Source organism: Ostrinia nubilalis, chromosome 4, assembly GCF_963855985.1.
Source record: "Ostrinia nubilalis chromosome 4, ilOstNubi1.1, whole genome shotgun sequence".
Taxonomy (NCBI): domain Eukaryota; kingdom Metazoa; phylum Arthropoda; class Insecta; order Lepidoptera; family Crambidae; genus Ostrinia; species Ostrinia nubilalis.
Genome location: NC_087091.1, coordinates 7,521,895 through 7,541,771, shown reverse-complemented (window position 1 = coordinate 7,541,771; position 19,877 = coordinate 7,521,895). Strand labels below are relative to the sequence as shown.

General features: G+C 36.0%; 4 protein-coding genes across 4 annotated transcripts; 2 read left to right on the top strand and 2 right to left on the bottom strand.

Moving 5' to 3' along the window:
• Window positions 1-299: 299 nt before the first annotated feature.
• On the top strand, window positions 300-6,847 carry LOC135088585 (methionine aminopeptidase 2). Its single transcript, XM_063983462.1, has 8 exons — window positions 300-562; window positions 952-1,155; window positions 1,603-1,763; window positions 1,906-2,080; window positions 2,442-2,650; window positions 3,453-3,543; window positions 4,176-4,350; window positions 5,086-6,847. Exons 1-8 carry the CDS (start codon window positions 418-420, stop codon window positions 5,336-5,338), a joined length of 1,413 nt encoding a protein of 470 aa, XP_063839532.1. The 5' UTR covers window positions 300-417; the 3' UTR covers window positions 5,339-6,847.
• A 3,523-nt stretch (window positions 6,848-10,370) lies between these two features.
• On the bottom strand, window positions 10,371-12,445 carry LOC135088595 (uncharacterized). The gene is made up of 7 exons (XM_063983499.1): window positions 12,135-12,445; window positions 11,960-12,057; window positions 11,669-11,809; window positions 11,392-11,569; window positions 11,026-11,161; window positions 10,714-10,943; window positions 10,371-10,597 (listed from the first exon to the last, which is right to left on the bottom strand). The coding sequence occupies exons 1-7, from the start codon at window positions 12,211-12,213 to the stop codon at window positions 10,476-10,478; spliced, it is 984 nt and encodes a 327-aa protein (XP_063839569.1). The 5' UTR covers window positions 12,214-12,445; the 3' UTR covers window positions 10,371-10,475.
• Window positions 12,446-12,519: 74 nt separating this feature from the next.
• LOC135088590 (BRISC and BRCA1-A complex member 2-like) lies at window positions 12,520-14,476 on the top strand. The gene is made up of 7 exons (XM_063983491.1): window positions 12,520-12,813; window positions 12,935-13,233; window positions 13,334-13,509; window positions 13,603-13,725; window positions 13,801-13,864; window positions 13,949-14,102; window positions 14,191-14,476. Exons 1-7 carry the CDS (start codon window positions 12,723-12,725, stop codon window positions 14,394-14,396), a joined length of 1,113 nt encoding a protein of 370 aa, XP_063839561.1. The 5' UTR covers window positions 12,520-12,722; the 3' UTR covers window positions 14,397-14,476.
• LOC135088598 (holocytochrome c-type synthase) lies at window positions 14,468-16,362 on the bottom strand. The gene is made up of 5 exons (XM_063983504.1): window positions 16,249-16,362; window positions 15,864-16,174; window positions 15,547-15,783; window positions 15,334-15,458; window positions 14,468-15,172 (listed from the first exon to the last, which is right to left on the bottom strand). The coding sequence occupies exons 2-5, from the start codon at window positions 16,089-16,091 to the stop codon at window positions 14,935-14,937; spliced, it is 828 nt and encodes a 275-aa protein (XP_063839574.1). The 5' UTR covers window positions 16,092-16,174; window positions 16,249-16,362; the 3' UTR covers window positions 14,468-14,934.
• Between the last annotated feature and the right edge of the window lie 3,515 nt (window positions 16,363-19,877).

The following is a 19,877-nucleotide window of genomic DNA, read 5'->3' as shown; positions in this document are numbered from 1 at the left end:
TTTGAGGAGTAGCCGTCTCCATAAACCTAGAATTTTAGATGCTTTACAACTGCGACTATACCTTCCTTACTCCTTGCCTGGGTTATCGATATCGATTGATTTAAGGATTACTTGAGCTTGTGCAGAATACGTATTCAAAAGAATCAAATTATAGAAACAAAAAAAAAATATTTCCAAAAATCAAATCGCGTTTTGAAACCTCAACTCGTTTAAAAACTTACTTGATAATGCCACTAAATAAAAATGTTCTATGCATTGCTCATAGTCTTTCTTACCTTGGTTACATTTAATTTTAGTTGGATTCTATGGTAAGTTAAATGTCAAATTGAGTGTTGTTTTCTGTCAATAGCAGGGAAAGATTTCAAAACGTTGCCGTAAAATCGCATGGGAAATTGAATAATCCTTTTGTTATTCGAAATGGCTGCAGTAAAGACTACAGAGGAAATAAATAAGGAAGACGTTGTAGAAAATGGCGAGGAAGAAGAGCTGGATACTGTAGAAGACGGCGAGAACAAAGATCCCGCCAAGAAGAAGAAAAAGAAAAAAAAGAAGAAGAAGACAGGTTAGCATTTGAAACTCTAATAAAAATGCAAATCCAATCGATAATTTAGTCGTAAAAATGTATAATTACAGGAACATTCAAGTTTATATAGAATAGCTGAGTAATGTATTTTTTTATTACAAAGAACCGCATGCTCTTGTGATATCCCAACAAAATCTTACAAGTTTAACAAGTATTTATTGCTATTGATGAATTCTATCAAGTAAAATGTTGAAGTTCAATTACATACGAAATACATTTGAGTATAAATTGTAAAATGTAAGTGACATAATACGTTATTTTTAGGTTATCCCAGTAATTGATTAGTTTGTACCAAGCTAGCAAGAACCGACGTAAACAACATCGATTGGTTCTAAGTTATGTTCACCCTTGATTGACTTTATTTCCAGCTGAAAATGACAATGCAGGTGAAGGTGAAGATGAGACAGAGTCATCAAAATTACCAGAACAAGCTAATGCTTTGTCTTTGGGAGATGCTGAAGCTGATGACAAGAAAAAGAAGAAGAAAAAAAACAGAAGCAAAGGTGGCAAGGGCTCCGGCAAAGAGCAGACTAAGCCACCAACTATACCCATTGCGGAGTTATATCCAGACAGTATGTATTTTCATAGCTAAATAATAAATTTACATTTGTTAATGTTGCTTTTATAATGCTAAATTCAAGTGAAATTTATTGCAGTAACAAATGCATTATAATCAATCAAAAAGTAAAGATTTAATTTTATTTTGAACCTGGCTGATGATCCCATACAGGGCCACAACAAAGGGACCTCATAAAAGGCTGCTCACAACCAGACAATCTGGAAACCATTGGAAGTAGGTCTGTTCAGCACCGACCATCCTGTGGTATAAATGATGATGATGGAAATAAATTGTAAATGATCACTGCATAAGTACTGTTATTGGGTTGCTTGCTAATCTGTGTTTTTCATTATATCCAGCTGTAGATAGAAGGACATGCATAAATAAATATGTATGTATAAATTGCTTATAAATCTGTATATTTTAATTATGGATTGTAAAAAAATGTTTATTTTTAAAGGTAACTTCCCTGAGGGTCAAATTATGGAGCATGGTCCTGCTGAAGGTATTGATGAGAGGACTGCCAAGGACAGATTTTCTAGTGAAGAAAAGAGAGCCTTGGATAGGATGCAACAAGACATCTACCAAGAAATCAGGCATGCAGCTGAAGCTCACAGACAAGTTTGTATTATTTAGCAAAATTCACTATCTTTCATATCAATTTTCACCTTAAAACATCAAGAATAATGAACACTTGTCACAATTTGACTATTCGTAATGAGAAACATATTTTTTATATCTGATTAAAAAACTCTGGTTTTAGACACGCAAGCATATTCGTGAATGGATCAAGCCTGGCATGACAATGATTGAAATTTGCGAAGAGCTTGAATCAACTGCAAGACGTCTAATCGGTGAAGATGGATTGAAGGCAGGGCTGGCCTTTCCTACTGGCTGTAGCCGCAATCACTGTGCTGCCCACTACACTCCGAATACAGGTACGATACAATTAATTCATCATTACAGTTTCATAGAATGTATTGCATTGCATATACTATTGATTAAGAAATTGTGTCCAATGTCCATAGTAAATGAAACAACATTGTACTGTTTTCCATAAAAATAATCATCATGTCATGCCTATTACATTATCATCATCTCAGCCATAGGACGTCCACTGCTGAACATAAGCCTCCCCCAATGCTTTCCATGTTGCCCGGTTGGTAGCGGACTGCGTCCAGCGCCTTCCTGCTACCTTTATGATGTCATCGGTCCACCTTTTACTTACTACTGAGATAAAGCCTCTCAACAGGAAAGTCCATTTCTTGTCATATCATTTATAATTTATCTTTAAAACAGGTGACACAACCGTCTTGGAGTATGACGACGTGGTGAAGATAGACTTCGGGACCCATATCAACGGCCGCATCATCGACTGTGCGTTCACTCTGCACTTCAACCCGCGATACGACCCGCTGGTCAAAGGCGTGCAGGAGGCCACAGAAGCCGGCATCAAGGCCTCCGGTGTCGACGTGAGGCTGTGTGACGTGGGCGCTGCGGTTCAAGAAGTAAGTAACCGTATACTTCCACGCTTTATTAGTCTCACAGTCGGACGGTCGGATCGAACCAACGTCTCGATCATCCAAGAGCTTGATGTCAAACAGCGTATTTCTTCCATCGTCCAAAGTCGTATACTCACTTTCTTTGGCCATATAACACGTGGAGACGTCGCTTCTGTTAAACGACTTGTCGTGCAGGGGAAGGTTGAGGGCACAAGAGCGCGCGGCAGGTCGCCCATGCGCTGGACTGACCAGGTCAAAACCGCACTCAATGGTCCACTCCATGAGTGCACAAGAAAGGCTGCAGTGCGGGAGGAATGGCGACGGATTGTGAGACTTGCCACCGGCCCTGGTGTGACGACCACGACCACTCTGGCAAGAGTGTAGCGACGAAGAAGAAGAAGTCGGACGGTCCCATTGTAGACTGCGTGTTCACTCTGCACTTCAACCCGCGATACGACCCGCTGGTTAAGGGCGTACAGGAGGCCACAGAGGCCGGCATCAAGGCCTCCGGTGTTGACGTCAGGCTGTGTGACGTGGGCGCTGCGGTGCAAGAAGTGAGTTACTGTTACTTAGTTTTACACTTTCATCAAAATGTCTAACCAAGGCTGAATGAAGAATTTGTAGAGTCCACCAATGCCTAAATCTTATCTCCGGTATCGGCGAGGCGCTGTGTGATATAAGTGCTGCAGTCCAAGAAGCGAGTTCAGGCTTACTTTGACCCGCAGTCAACGACAAAGCTTATGGTCATTCAAGCAGGTTTTAGTTTCCCCAAATAGTAAATTTATAACAAAATGTCTGTTTTCTATAGGTAATGGAGTCCCATGAAGTGGAACTGGATGGCCAAGTTTATCAAGTGAAACCTATACGGAATCTGAATGGCCACTCTATCGGACCATACAGTGAGTATGTTTGAGATTTCACCAGCAACAAAGAAAATGATCATCCTTTTAAATTTTTTAAATCAAAATACACTCAACATCAAATAAACCGCACCTTCCGCGACGCGAACTTTAAAGATTTTCTTCTGACACAATCAGGGTACCCCGACAATATTGGTGTTATTTGAAAGCCCAATAAATATCCTTAAAGAAAAACACATTTAATTTCTTAATAAAAGATTAACATATACCATAAATGTGACTTGAAAGAAGACCTCACTTTGGGCTCACCTCTGGGATCAATTAGACCAAATTTTATGGTTATAAAACCAAATAATGATTACACGTGTCCTCTTTAACAGATGGATAGCGATTAATCCCAACTTAACAGTTTTATGGCCATAAAAGATGGCTCAAACGTAACTACCTATTTTTTGAAGAAGTGACTCTGGACCCTTCTAAAGACACATTTTTAGGGTAAAAACCTTTTCTTTAATGAAATGAAGTTTAGAACTAGGCTTTTAAATGGTGCCAATATTGGTGGGAAGTGGGGATGCATACGTTTCAAAGTGCTTGTCGCGGGAGGTGCGATTTATTTGACGACGAGTGTAGCTCTCATAAGGTTTCTTCAATTTTCTCCTTGTAATTTGCAGGGATTCACGCCGGCAAGACGGTGCCGATCGTGAAAGGCGGCGAGACCACGCGCATGGAGGAGAACGAGTTCTACGCCATCGAGACCTTCGGCTCCACCGGCCGCGGGCAGGTGCACGATGACATGGACTGTTCCCACTACATGAAGAACTTCGACCAGCAGTTTGTGCCTCTAAGGTAAACCCTCCTTCCCTACTAATATTATAAATGCGAAAGTAAGTCTCGTCTGTCTGTGTCGCTTTTACGCCTAAACTGATAAACCGATTTTGATGAAATTTGGCATAGAAATAGTTTGAGTCCCGCAAAAGAACATAGGATAGTTTTTATCCCGGTTTTGAATACAAAATTTTACGTGGGCGAAGCCGCGGTCGGACCGCGAATATAAAATTTTCTCAATTATAATATCCACCAGAGGTTTCATGTAAAGATAGCATTCGGATCAAGACGACCGCGACGAGAGACCACGACCCGAGACCGCGACAGGCAACCGGTCGCAGGTCGACAGCTACTTACGAATCTTCGCGACATGAGTCGTGCGACCCATACGAAACTTACTAATTCTATTAAAATTTCGTCTTCGTGCGAAAAAACACGGCCATTTTGCATCTGTCGCGTCACGGCACTGCCTTGTGAGCGACCGAGTCGCGCGACGCAAGTAGCCGGCAGGCCACGCCCACACGTCGCGCGACTCGGTTGCTTGCATCCGTCAGCACTTCCTATTAATTCATATAAAGTAGTAGGTCGCGGTCGCCGGTCGCGGTCTCGCGTCGCGGTCGTCTTGATCCGAATGCTACCTTAGATTTCCTTGATACAAATATTTGTGTAAATGAACTAAACATAGCAATGGTCAGGGACGGCCGGCTGGCCATAGTCAATCAAATAAAAATCAAAAATTATAAATCTTTATTACAGACTGCAGTCCTCGAAGCAGCTTCTCAACTTGATCAACAAGAACTTCGGCACGCTCGCATTCTGCAAGCGTTGGCTGGAGCGCGCCGGGGCGTCCCGGTACGCCATGGCGCTCAAGGACCTGTGCGACAAGGGCGTGGTGGACCCCTACCCGCCGCTGTGCGACGTCAAGGGCTGCTACACGGCGCAGTTCGAGCACACCATCCTCCTCCGGCCCACCTGCAAGGAGGTCATCTCCCGCGGCGACGACTACTAGCCCGCGCCACGAGCCCGTGCATGTCGTGAGTCATGACAGAGCTTAGATTAATAAAGCCTAGATAGATAGTCAGTGCACGAAAGGTGAGGCAGTTTTTAGGGAGCCGGCACGGCTCACCCGTAAACGTCACATGAACTGTCAAAGTGAAAAATTGGTAAACACGTCCGACGAATTTTAATTAATTAAAACGGTTTGTGCTGTGAAAGGGTGTCTAAAATACATCAGAAAAACGAAAGAAAGTGACCAGTGTTACATTTCATAAGAAAGTACTACAATTCGACGCGTATTTTGCTTCAAAAATTAAATACGGGAATGATACCAGTAACAAGAAAATTTATTTCCCAATTGTTCGCCGTACAAATACACTTCCTTTTTTTATGAAATCGAGACTTTTAAGTCGATTTATCTTATTGTTATTAGGTAGGTACTTTGAATTCAATAAATAAGTAAGTACATGATGCGTTTTGTTTTTGTTAATTATAAAATAATTAAAAACGTACTAAAAATTTCCCTACTTTCGGGAAAATCGCCTTCACTGTCTACACTCCCCAACAAAATTGACACTAATGACATAAGATTTTTGCCTCACTCTTGACGAAGCGTTTGTATGAAGACTATCCATCTAGGTTTTATTAATCTAAGTGACAGAGCGTCACAAGCGGCCACTCGGACCCGCAAGCGAGGAGGTGAACACCCGCACCGGGGGCCGTGACTCATGACATAGGGCCGCTCCAATCAGACGCCGACCGCTCCGAGCGACCGATGTTTGCCAAGACCAGCCGTAGCGAAGGCCTCCCACACTGCGAACTCTTATCCGACTGGAAACGAATGGTAAGACTCCACGTCGAGATCCATCGAAAACGTTCCGGTCGCAAGGAAACCGACACGCATAGAGAAATAACAAGCATTATTTTTGCGAAAATACAGAACACAACCGAACTCGTCTCAACTCGTACCTCATGTTGGGAAAATTTATTGGCATCCCACAAAAAATACTTTGGTATTAATTTTTATTACTTTTAAAATAAGAGCTGTGATCGGTGTATTTTAATAGAGTAGAAAGTTTTTAGCCGGGACGTGATGGTAGCCGTAGCATCCCCAAAGTAATAAGTAAACGAGCTACACATACGAAATAATGCAATTTTTACAGTGTTTTCCCTATATTTTTGTGTATTTTTAACATTATTATTAAGAATATTTTCTGTAGTTGATTTACATTAACGCTTTTTTTTTTTGTTTTGAGGTACGCTGGTAAAAATATTAAAACTCATGATGAAATCATAAGATAACACATAAGCACTAAAAGCATAATTATTATGTCATAGGTAAGTTGTTATTCTATTTTAAAATTATGTATCCATATCAAGAGCAAGATATACTGTAATATTTTGTTGTTTTGTTAGATAATGCCATTTTTTCAAACTGTTAAACTTAGTGTAAAAAGTAATACATTAGTATTACAAATTGTCAATCAGTCAGCATCTATGAATAAAAGTAAAGATAAACAAAGTTTTTTTTTTAATTATCAATAATTTAACCCCATAAAAAAGTAGCCTTTATAAAAAATAAATTTGTCTTGGGATGCGGTTTAAGTACGATTACACATGGTAACGTGGAAGTGGAAATAAGACTAAACCAAAAATAATTAAAAAACAAACACAAATTAATTTTCGACGTTTAATTTTTAGGAAAACACTAAGTTTATTAATTTACTACAGTCGCAAATAGGTATAAACGCGAGTACACTATTTACCTTCATAGTACAAAAATCTTTCGCCAGTAACATGGTTTCATAAAATTGTATAAAACCGCTAAACATCACACCACACCTAATGTAAATTAGTATAGCTAATGAATATCAAAGTTACAAACGCTATCACCTAGTCAGCTACTTGGTCACCAGCAACCTTTATATCGGGCAACCAAGTCATTATTAATATTTTTGCAACTGGCACTGGTAGCAGTCTCAGAGCACGAGGTACACAATAGGCTAGTTTTCTAAAAAATAACTTAGTCCGTCAATTACACACACGTATATTTTTATTCGTCAAACAAGTATTACGAAGTTATGATGCGTTAAAGTTCGGCGTGACGTCACGTGCTACACATTTAAGCACGCCTTGACGTCACACTCTTTTTTTTTAACTTTAACGCGCTTATCTTTAAATTGTAATAAGTTTGAAAAAGTGAAAAATACGTGACGAGTATTGATTTTTTGATAAGTTAACTGATGGACTAATGCCCGTTTTCACCATCAATCCCTAATTTTAAAGCGACCCTTATGAAAACAAAATTCCTGTTATATGTTTGTTACCATAGGGGTCACTTAAATATTAGGAATTGATGGCGAAAATTGACATTATTCAAACTTGCTTTTTTACCCAGGAAACATCCCTATTTATTGTTGGACTAGCGATATTAGAGAACTTTCGAATGTTGTAGTTGTAATAGCGTCACATCACCCGCACTTCGGTCATATTATCGCGAACAATTTAAAAACTATTACTTTATGAACAGAATCAAAGTATGCTATTGCTATCCTTTAGAATTGAGTGACTTAATCTGGTTCTTGCATCATAAAGAATATGGTGTTAGCCCATTATTGCCGTATACTAATTTCCATCTGTTCCATCGCGCATCGGTTTAAGATCTTTATTGTCATTAAGAATTACAAAAATTCTGTTCATAAAAAAACGGGTTGCACAATTATTTCAAATCGGCTTTAACATACATAGAATCTACGGCCATAATTCGGTTTAATGTCCAACGATATTTATCGGCAAAACTTATCTTTAAAATGCTGATCGATTTTAATCTTTATAATGTGGATTTAAAAGGATCAACTTTTATGGAATTTGTAGCACTGGCATCGTGATTCCTTTAGAACTCGTAGAGCGCCAGGTCTAGGAAATCCAATTTCTTGAAATATACATAGGTATAGCCTGACCAGGAACATAAAAACCCTCGCCATGTTGCGGAAAACTAATGGTACTAATTTCTTTTAATGGCAACAGTAACTGAAAACTTCATTGACATGTCACCTTGCATGTCAGTCTATTGCTGTCAAAGTGTAAACAAACTTTATTTTAAATGTGCGCAATTGATTTTGTAAATTAAATTGCTAAAATCTTTTTATAGTCGTGAAAGAAAAGTGGTTCACAATGTGTTAAAGTATTTGTCGAAGAGAAATACTAAGGGTTCGGACAATATTTTCATTGAATAATTTTTCCGACAAGGGTGTCAAATTGACTGACATGTTTATCGTATAGTACAGTCCACTGTGAAAATTAGCTGTGGTTTGTTTCAACTACCTATTTTAAAGTTTTTTGTCACTTTCTAAGTGTTGAATTTTATGGAATTGGGAAAGAAGTACGAAGTACCGAGTTTGAAGCGTTCATGAGCAGACATTGCAGTTGAATATTCAAGTTCTGAATTTGATTATTGATGAATAATAAAATAAATCCTACTAGCTCGATTGATGTTTTCATTTAATTTATTAAAAAACAAGGTTACCTATAATAATATTTTTTCGTTAATTCATGAAAATATCAAATTAGCCCGTAATCCTGAATCCTGATACATAAAGTTAGCCTATTAATTTAACACAGGTACGACTGTACTCAGTGTTGCACTATCAAATGCAATTGACGCGCCTCTATGCCAGGGTTTTTATGTTCCTGGTCAGGCTATACCTATCTTTGCACTAGGTACAGTGTGAAGCAATCGATACTGAGAATACAATTGCTAGTTACATAATTCATTATTTTATTCATAATTCTCTACACATACACAACTACATACAGTACTATCTACTTTAAATCATTGTATAAAACCTTAACTATACTCTTTATAACAGCATCTTACAACTCTGAGCTGTAAAAGAAGCTGTAAGTATTCATAATAGGTATAATTTACTAATAGTAACCATCTAAACGCAATTTAACGCCAAAATCTTTTTCTAAATCAAGCATACTGTGGATATACATTATAGAAATGTTTATAGCCACGTATTATATAAAATATAGGTACTTATAAAATAGAATCACCCACGAGCATTCCAACGCGAATTTTGGTAAATGAAAACATTGATTGTAAATAACCAAAACATGTTATCGCCGTGAATTGCCCGCTTACATAATCGGTGAGGCCTTTATCAAAATACAATGGATTTACTTGTTCAAAATATCAACTTATGTCTTTTTATCTTGTCATTTGTGCTGTTCATGTCTTAAGCAAGCCGTAATACATTTTATCACAGTAATTCCGTACCTATTCGGGTCAGTGTTCAAGACTATCTGGAAGTTGTATTTTATTAGCTAATGAGATCCACAATTTCTGTGGTTGCGGTACCTACTATATAATCTAATTTAAGTAATAAGACATTTCGAATGATTTCATTAGGTAATACGGTTAACTTACAGTCAATATCATAAAAAACCAAAAAATTACTGTCATTCAATGACTAAGGACTAGATTAAAAATAAAATAAGTGAGTAATCAATGGGTACGTTTTCGTTTCCTGAGATTAGTGACTCATAAAATAATATACCGATTAAGTATTGCAATATTTGATACAAATAGAAAACCAACAATGTACACAAATAAGACAAATTAGTAAGTAAAATTCAATGCACTCTACACAAATTAGAGATGTCTATTCTCAGTGGTCATCATCATCAGATCTTACCATCCACTGCTGGACCTCTCCACCTCCCTGAGTGTCACTCATTGATGATAATTCCGAGTAAATAATGCCTTATACCAAACTGGTAAAGTATCACAGAAATTAACAATACCTAGCTAAACTATCTTGACATAATATCCAAAGTAATCCCACCATCTTACTATAGTTTGGTCAAACTACTCTATCGTGACATGAATTAGAAATAAAAGTAACAGATCTCATAGCCACGCTTAAGTAACTAATTTCGTTAAGTTTTTCACATTATAATAAATAAGGCAACTTTTAAGTAAAATTAGGCCATTATCACCAAATTAAATCTGTAATACTTTAAATTAATGTACATAATAATATTATTACACCAGTTATCATTTTATTTATTGCATATGAATAAAGTAATTTATAAGTTTTTGAAATCATTGGAAGCAATTTGTAAAAACCTAAAGATTATTTTGATTAATCAACATTGTTTAAAACCTGACCGTCACCATTAACAGCGTTTACCATAGTGTATGGCCAGTTGTAGATTGATTGAAGAGGTACATGTAGCAACTCCACCAGGTATCGGTAATTAGGTTCTGAAAGCAAAATAAAAAATGACAGAATCATGAGTGAAATTGCCACTTATGGCACTAATTTATCTGCTTCAATAATTGAGAAGCTTATTAATTACCAGTTGTTAGACAATACTAACCATTCTCAGGATTTATGTAACCCTTTCTAATCAAAAAATCTATCAAAACTGGAGCACTTGTGGTTTTAAACTGCGGCGACAGAGCTCTTTGAATACACTCATCTGCGGTAAGTAGCTCAAAACTCTCCACTTCACCATCTGCATTTTGCGGATTGAAGTCCAAGGGCAACTCAAGGTCATAAACATACTCTGTATTGGGAAACAAGCCCCTTTCACTTTCAAAATAGAAGCTGAAAAAGTTTAAAAAAAGGTATTTATAAAAATGATCCCAGTCCTTTACATAATAATCTAGCCAGATGGATCGAGGTCTACCTGACACATCCTGCTGGCACCAGCTTCTTGACAAGATCACCTTCAACCGAGGCTTCTTCGGCTGCCTCTTTGATTGTAGTTTCTAAAATTCCATAGCCTACTGCTAAACCTCCACTAACAAAGCAGTCCCATTTTCCTAGAAATAAAAAATAATCTTTGATTAGGTATCTTGTTTTAGAGATCTAACATTTTGTTTAGTACTGATAAGTAAAATGATATTTCTACATAGTCATGCTAATTCTTCAGGGTTATTGCATCATCAATGTGTTTAAGTAGGACAAGGATCACCTAAAGACTAAAACAATTTAATAGTGTTTTACACTAACTTATTTCTATTGAATAGTATGTTTACTTGAAGCTACTGACCTGGCCATGTCTGTTTAGTGAAGCTACGCTGTTGTAGCCAGATGCACAGGCCTTTTGTAGGATGGTAGAGATACCCAGTAACACTAACTCCATAGTTACGGATCCCGAACAGGCAGATTGCACTTCTGTCCATCTCCAACAGGCTTTCATGACAAATAGGTGTGCTCACTTCAAAACACTGAAATAAAAATAATCCAATCGGATAATAAATTACATTATTTATAAAAGATGTAGAAGATAACATTATTATTAACATATTGAATTTTGCATTACAAACCTCATCACGCCAACCTTTGAGAGCACATATTTCATTTTCCCTCTTCAAACGTTGTAATACTTCAGCTACATTGGTTGTCCTTTCTTTGTAGTCACGAAAGGCTGGGTTCAACTCCACAAACTGGTCTGTAATTCTAAATGTCTGAAAACCACATACAAATCTTAATAAATCGAATAAGTAACAATCAATCTACTTTTAGCATTCAATTTCATAATATCTGAGCACTGTAAAGCTTTGGTAGTAATGTAAAATAACAGCTATAAGTTTTCACTAGTTAAGTTTAGTACACACCTCAGGGAATCGTTGAAGGTGCTTTAGAACGTTCGGCCGAATTAGACCAACTTGGTGACCAGCAACAATAAAAGGTTTACAAACACCTTGATGCAAACCTGTATTAACCAAACCCTGTTAAAACGAGAACTACACATAATGCAAGATATATGAAACCATATTCATAAAAACGTACCTGTTAAATAAAAGCAGTTGAATTTTTTTGCTAATTTTAAGAGCTCTGAAGGACTGTTTGCGAAATTCATGTTTTTCATCGTATTTATTCCATTCAATTTCAAAGCTTGTTACCTATTATGGTCTATATTTTCAGTGATTATTCAGTATAATTTTGAACACTACCACAAATTCAGTTTTTGCTAATCGACACAATACGAACGGAGCTAATATTTTCCCATTTTATGACCGACTATACACGAAAAGCTTGCTTCACAACGAAAATGAAATTTTATCCAAATTTGACAAGCAGCTACAAACTACCCACAGACTCATAATAGTAGGTTAAAAAATTTGACAGAGAGGGCTCTCTATTTCCTATGTATTACTTTTCTCTATGGTCATGTCATTAATGTCAATGAACGAACACTTCGCAAATTATTTTGTTGTTTTAATTTTTTATTATTTTCATTCAAACTGTTAAAAATCTGATTCGTTGAGGTCCGGTCGTAGCAAAAAAACTCGTTTTTATTTGTTCGATCTTTCTATAGTAGAGTGGCATTTTTAGTTAATTTATAACATCTCATTTGAATTTTTAATAGTTCGAAAGATGTCTCAAGAAGTTTGTTTAGGTATTCTAAATGAAATATCACCTGCATTTCGCCCGTACATACAATGTGTTTATCAAGATTTAAAACTCGGTAAAATCCTATTAAATATGTGCTTTATTGTTATTTTGATTGGGAGTAAATTGATGAAATTCTGTTGGTTTAATAAATGCTACCTTTGTTACAAACTGAGACTAGTAATTTTATTTTTCAGGTCTGTGTAAAACCAAGGTAGACATCGAAAGAATATCTGGTGGCTCAGACGGCGCGGAAAGTCAGTTTCGTTTGATCTTGCCATATTGCTCCAAGAAATTGAAATGGGAAGTTATTTTTGATTCAACTGCACCTTGGTTTGCTCCTGACTTCAGATTTGATGATGAAAGTTTCCTGAGTAATGTTGATGAAGAATTCTTAGAAAGTAGACTGCCAAGTTTATCAAACTGGAAAGAAAGTGATCCCAGAGCATTAAGCGATGTTATTTCAGAGATGATTAATTTATACAAAATACACCAGGTAACCTATTTCAATGTTATCTTGGAAGTTAACTGTAATGCTGTATGTCTTATATAATGATTAATTAACATTTATTTACTTGTTTATGCAACCATTTTAGATCAAGAAGTTAAATGAAGATGAAAGTTCTAGAGCTTATTTTGAATACAGTGCCTTACTTGGAGATGCACTGACTTCCGAAAAGGACATAGAGGTGTGGGTCGGTGGACATGTGGTCGAGTTCCTGATAAAACTCAACGTTGATACATCCCGGCTTCCTGAACTGTATTATGAAGGGTTTGTCAACATAAATATACAATTAAAAACTGAGATTGTTTCATTATGTTACCATTTGAAAATGTTTTAACATTTGTATTGTGATTCTTGCAGAACTGATCAAAATCCAGGTATTGATACTGCTCTCCTTTTAGTAAGGTACCCTAATTCAACAAATGCTGAATTAATTCTATCACCATTGCTCACTAAATCACTTGGGAATATATCATTGCCAGTGTAAGTATAACATGAATAGCTACATAATTCTTGTAATATTGGGAACACATATTTAATTAATTAAAACAATTCCAGAATGCATCAGTCAGGAGTTCTTATGGATTATGTCCCAATGGTCACTGAACTACTCAATAATAAGGTAGGTAAAATGTTTCACATGACATTATATTATCATTATCAAAATTGATAAATTTAGTTTTTAATTATTTTTTTTGTTCAACAGATACAAGATGTGTTGAACAATGAAAAACTTAAAAGAGAACTGCTTGCTCAACTCATAGTAAAATATGAAGGAGCTGTGCTTGAGCATGATGCAAATAATGCAGCATTCCTGTTTGAGATGAATGATTTTCATTGGATTTTACAAATTGATTTAGGTGAGTCTGATAACAGAACTTTAATTACTTAAGACTTACTGCTGGGATGTAATTTGTAAATTATACTAATGTGAGACTTGATTTTCAGGTGTGAAATTTCCTGAAAAGCCTCCAATACTCACTCTGAGGTCTGTTTATCATAGTATCAAAGGAAAACCAAAATTCAAAGTTTTACCAGCATGTCCTTACAAAAACTTTGAGGGCTACATTGAACAACAAGTGGTAATTTTCAAAAATGAGTGCCAAGGACACAATTTATCAAATAACCAGCTAGTGAACTTGGATAATAATTAAATTAGATAATAATAATAATGTACTTACCTCTACTTATAAGTGACATAAGTTTAAGAATTAAAACATCATAATTAATTTAATTTGATTTTTATTTTTTAAACTAACAAACAATGCATAATTTTACAAGTAAGTACTAGATTGATAACCTTTAGTTCAAGTAACATTTTATTCAGCAAATCTTAGTATTTTGTTAGCTAATAGGTATATTAAAGTTGTAATGAAATAATTTTTCTAAAAGACGTATGTACTAATACGTAATTAGCTAAATAATTTTTAGAATGTTATATTTCATCATTTATGTCAAAGAATTAATAATAAATTATATAAATTTCTACAAAATACTGAAGAAGCGCCAAGTTTTTGAGATTTAAAAGTAAGGACAATTGAAAAACAATTTCAATACATACATTACAATCAAAACAATAAAATACAATCACAAAGAGTTACAGCAGTGACATTTGTAGTCGACAGAAGAACCCCACGAAACAATGATGTAGATCTACATATGTTTTGGCCATGAACCCAAAGGCTAGGAACCTCAATTGGTCAGTTCAGGGTTTTCTTTATTTCCTATCAACTCGTAACGGTACCTCATGTAAAATACTTTCATTCTGTCCCAAACATTATCTATGGAATCTAATGCTGGCCTCACATCAAGAAGCGCAAATTGGTACTTGTTATCAACTTCTCCTCCATCATAGTAGTCAATAACATATCGCACTTCTTTTCCGCACCTGTCCACTATCCAATCATGACGGTCAAATGGTAGTTCATACCTAAAACAATCACCATGATGTGTTAATTGAAATTGGTATAGAAGAATTTCTTTTATTGAAATATAAGTAATAAAAAAATATTTCAGTTTCAAGAATCAAGATACAGATCAACAATAAAGTGAATCAATTTGATGAATTAATATGGATCTATAAATACATACCCAAGCCAAGACCGTATGATTGCCCTAGGACTGTATTGAGTTGCTTTACCACCAAAGCTTTTGAGCCTAGGATGCCCACATTCCTTTGCATGTAGTGCTTCCCATTTCAATACTTCTTGCCAGGCCTGAAATGAATTTGAAAATAAAATATAGTATTGAGACTTATTTTCAAATTATGTTTAGGTACTTATCTACAAAGGTCAGTAGACTTACCTGCTCATTATTAGCATTGTGAATGTGAATAATGTCTTCCATATCTTTTTGTTTAATGTCTTCATCCTTCCAACGCCAACCTTTGCGCAACATTGCATTCCAAAACATTTGTTGACTAGGATAGACCCAGAACTCTGTGGAACCATCAGGCATTGCTCGAGGAATCGACGACACTTGTCTGTTTGTGGGAAGAGAAAATGGCTGGTCTGGGGCTGGCTGCTGGTTCGCAGGTGGCATCTAAAAATAACACGTGTTTAGACCTATACTAATAAACAAGTTGTTAAATGGAACTCACTAAACTTTCATCTCCAATTTACCATGTTGTAGGGGTTGATATCATTCCCGTGTTGCACAGGACACTCCGAGGGCTTCTTCGTTTCAGTGGTATTTTTGTCATTTTGAACGGAAAATTCTGATGGTTTTCCTGCTTCTTTCGTCGACACTGCATTGCCTTTATTGTGCATGGGACATTCAGGAGGTGGTGTTCCGATGTTCGGGACATTTTTTATGTCAACATTAGATTCAGCTGATACTTTATTACCCATCGTTGCTTTTGATGCTGGCTTACGTAAGACGAATGTAATGAAAGGTTATCCGATCAATGCTGTCATGATGTTCCAGCCTACAACTGATTATTACATTAATTAATATTTAATTGAACGAGTAAATTATTTCACAAAGAAGTGCAGGAAGTATACGTACTTTGGATTTTTCAATTTTTTTACAACAACATCACTCGCTCACACAAGATTCAAAATCGATAATCGTATTTTTTTTAAGTTGAAACTGTGATGTTGAATGTGTTTTACGCGGCGTTGGGCGTATGATTTTGGCCAAAAAATTGTACTGAAGCTTTTGACCATTGCAGTCGGCGGGTAAAGTCATGAAGCTATAGATAAAAATGGAGGCCACACTCCGAATACCTACTTGAAGCACAATCTCGCTCTCTGTGGGCAGACTCTCTCTTTCTAAGTAAACAAAAAATATAAATTTGCTCAAACTCAATGTAAAATTTTTATTTCTTGACATAGGTATCATTAAATGATAAGTGTATTAAGTGTAAATACTGGTAAAACGTTTTAGGAAGAAATTACTGTGAAAAATGTGAAAAATCTTTACAATGATCCAATGTCGGAAATCACCAAATAAACACTTACGCGTGGAATCTTAAGTGACTTCCGGGACACCACGTACTACCGCAACCACGCACTACAAAACTTTGCACCATTTCTTGTGAATTATGTCCTGTAAAAAATCTCAAACGAAATTAAGTGCATAAACAAAATAGTAAACAACCGCCATGATGGGCCGGATTGGGCCGATGTTGCCACATGGTACCGATTCCCCAGGAATTGGGATTGTAATTTCCTGATTCGCCAACACATTAAACCTAAACGGCCGACAATTTTGTGATTTTTAATTCAACTAGGTAATTGTAGTTCAAATATTTAATTATTTATTTGTTTAACTTCTGATTTGGTTAGTGAATTGGCTATTTCGAAGAATTTACTAGGAGATTTAAATAAGGAGATAGCAATACTACAGTCCTATGAAGCTACAGATAAAAATGGAGGCCACACTCCGAATACCTACTTGAAGCACAAACTAAGTATCACTATCTCGCTCTCTGTGGGCAGACTCGCTCTTTCTAAATAAACAAAAAATATGAAATTGCTCAAATTCAATGAAACCAATGTAAAATCTTTATTTCTTGACATAGGTATCATTAAAAATGATAAGTGTAATTACTGGTAAAACGTTTTAGGAAGAAATTACTGTAAAAAATGTTAAAAATGTTTACAATGATCCAATGTCGGAAATCACGAAATAAACACTTACGCGTGGAATCTTATGTCACTTCCAGGACACCACGTACTACCGCACAGTCTTTTATTTTGCCTTAGAAGCGGACATCCCTGTTTTATTAATTCAATCGTTAGATATTACTATTGTGTATAAAATTGATGAAGGAACTAGTAGTTGTATTTGCTTAGTTTCGAAGAAATATTCGATATTGTGATTTTATTAAAAAAAAACAGTTTTAGAAGCATATTTTCTAAAAAAATTACATTAAGTCAGAATTTTGTAAATAAATTTACCTATCACTATAACGTCTACCTTTATGCAAAAATAAATGGTTATTGCTGCAGTAATTTAGGAATTATTTAATAATTTATGATTTTCAGAAAACATTTTTTTCTCCGTTGTCCTAGAAAAATGGCAGCTATATTTACTTTATATTGATGCATGATATAATTATCTATAACACCTGAAAATATTACTTGCCTATCCCGTGGAAGTTCGATGATACGACTAGAAAAAATTGTCAAAAGTAATATTGACTAAGGCCATCAGTCAAAACCACTATTAACTGAAATTTGCAGTCAAAAGTGGTTTTGATCGATTATGAGTTTTGACTGCAACATATATTATTATATCGATTTTTCGAAAACGATAGGATTTCCAATAAGCCGCCACAGGGCCAACTCTATAATTATCAAACTCGACCAGACAAATTAATAATGGTAAAAGCAATGAATTTCAATAGTTATCTAACAAAGGCATTAAAACCGTATTGTTACGGACGGCATCTAAAAAACTAAAAAATATTTAGATGACAACCCTATTTACGTATAAATCTTCTAAACTCATAGAAATTAAAATATCTTCGAACTTCCACGGGATAGGCAAGTAATATTTTCAGGTATTATAGATAATTATATCATGCATCAATATAAAGTAAATATAGCTGCCATTTTTCTAGGACAACGGAGAAAAAAATGTTTTCTGAAAATCATAAATTATTAAATAATTCCTAAATTACTGCAGCAATAACCATTTATTTTTGCATAAAGGTAGACGTTATAGTGATAGGTAAATGTATTTACAAAATTCTGACTTAATGTATTTTTTTTAGAAAATATGCTTCTAAAACTGTTTTTTTTTATAAAATCACAAAATCCAATATTTCTTCGAAACTAAACAAATACAACTACTAGTTCCTTCATCAATTGTATACATAATAGTAATATCTAACGATTGAATTAATAAAACAGGGATGTCCGCTTCTAAGCCAAAATAAAACACTGTGTACCGCAACCACGCACTACAAAATTTTGCACCAATTCTTGTGATAAAACACTGATTATTTCCTGTAAACAATCTCAAACGAAATTAACTGCTTAATAAACAAAATAGTAAACAACCGCCATGATGGGCCGGATTGGGCCGATGTTGCCACATGGTACCGATTACCCAGGAATTGGGATTGTAATTCCCTGATTCGCCAACACATTAAGCCTAAATGGCCGACAATTTTGTGATTTTTTATTTAACTAGGAAATCTTAGTTTCAAATATTAATTATTTATTTGTTTAACTTCTGATTTGGTTAGTGAATTGGCTATTTCGAAGAATTTACAAGGAGATTTAAATCAGAAGATAGCAATACTACAGTTCACACTAAAAAGAGAGGTAGGGCCGCAGAGAGCGAGATAGATATAAGTAGGTATTTGACTCAAGTTTTTGTTCCAACTCTGCCCTCCATTTTTATCTTTAGCTTCATGTACAGTCCACACTAAAAAGAGAGGTCGGCCCACAGAGAGCGAGATAGAGAAAAGTAGGTATTTGACTCAAGTTTTTGTTCCAAGTCTGGCCTCCATTTTTATCTTTAGCTTCATGGGTAAAGTCACCTTGACAAAATAAGAATGTCATAGAGTATATTGTGATATAGATGACCCACGCTGAACTGTCCCGCCAAACTCAATGACAGGGGGGCGCTACCATCGTTCAACTATATGGTTTCCAACATGGCAAAAATCGGAACCAGCGATTCGGTATTGACGGTGGCGCCCCGCTGTCAATGTCATCGATAGGACAGTTCAGTATTTTGGAACTATAATGATCATGAAGCTAAAGATTGTCAGCCTTACTTATAAAAATCAACTAATCAACGTCTAAGCAACTAATTAACTAATGACTCGTTAACTTCTTAATCAGTAACCCCCCAAACCTCCGGATCCTCCGGACGATGCTATTATGATTTCTCAGCCGGTTTTCTCTGACGAGAGCCAACGAAATGTTGAAAAAAGAAAACGTGCGCTTCCGTTGGAGCCGACTGGCAAGGAAACCTTAGACAAACGCACTCGGGACTCAGAGGAATCGTCGACCTCCATTCAATCTATATATACCCACCCCAGCTTCACTGAGGCACGTATATACACAGCAATCGACAACGGCCCATTTATTGTTCATTGCTCTCGTACTGAACCTGACCCTGCCGCGGGTACCACTATCCGCCCCATTAAGTTTGGCCAATTTCTACACCGAAAC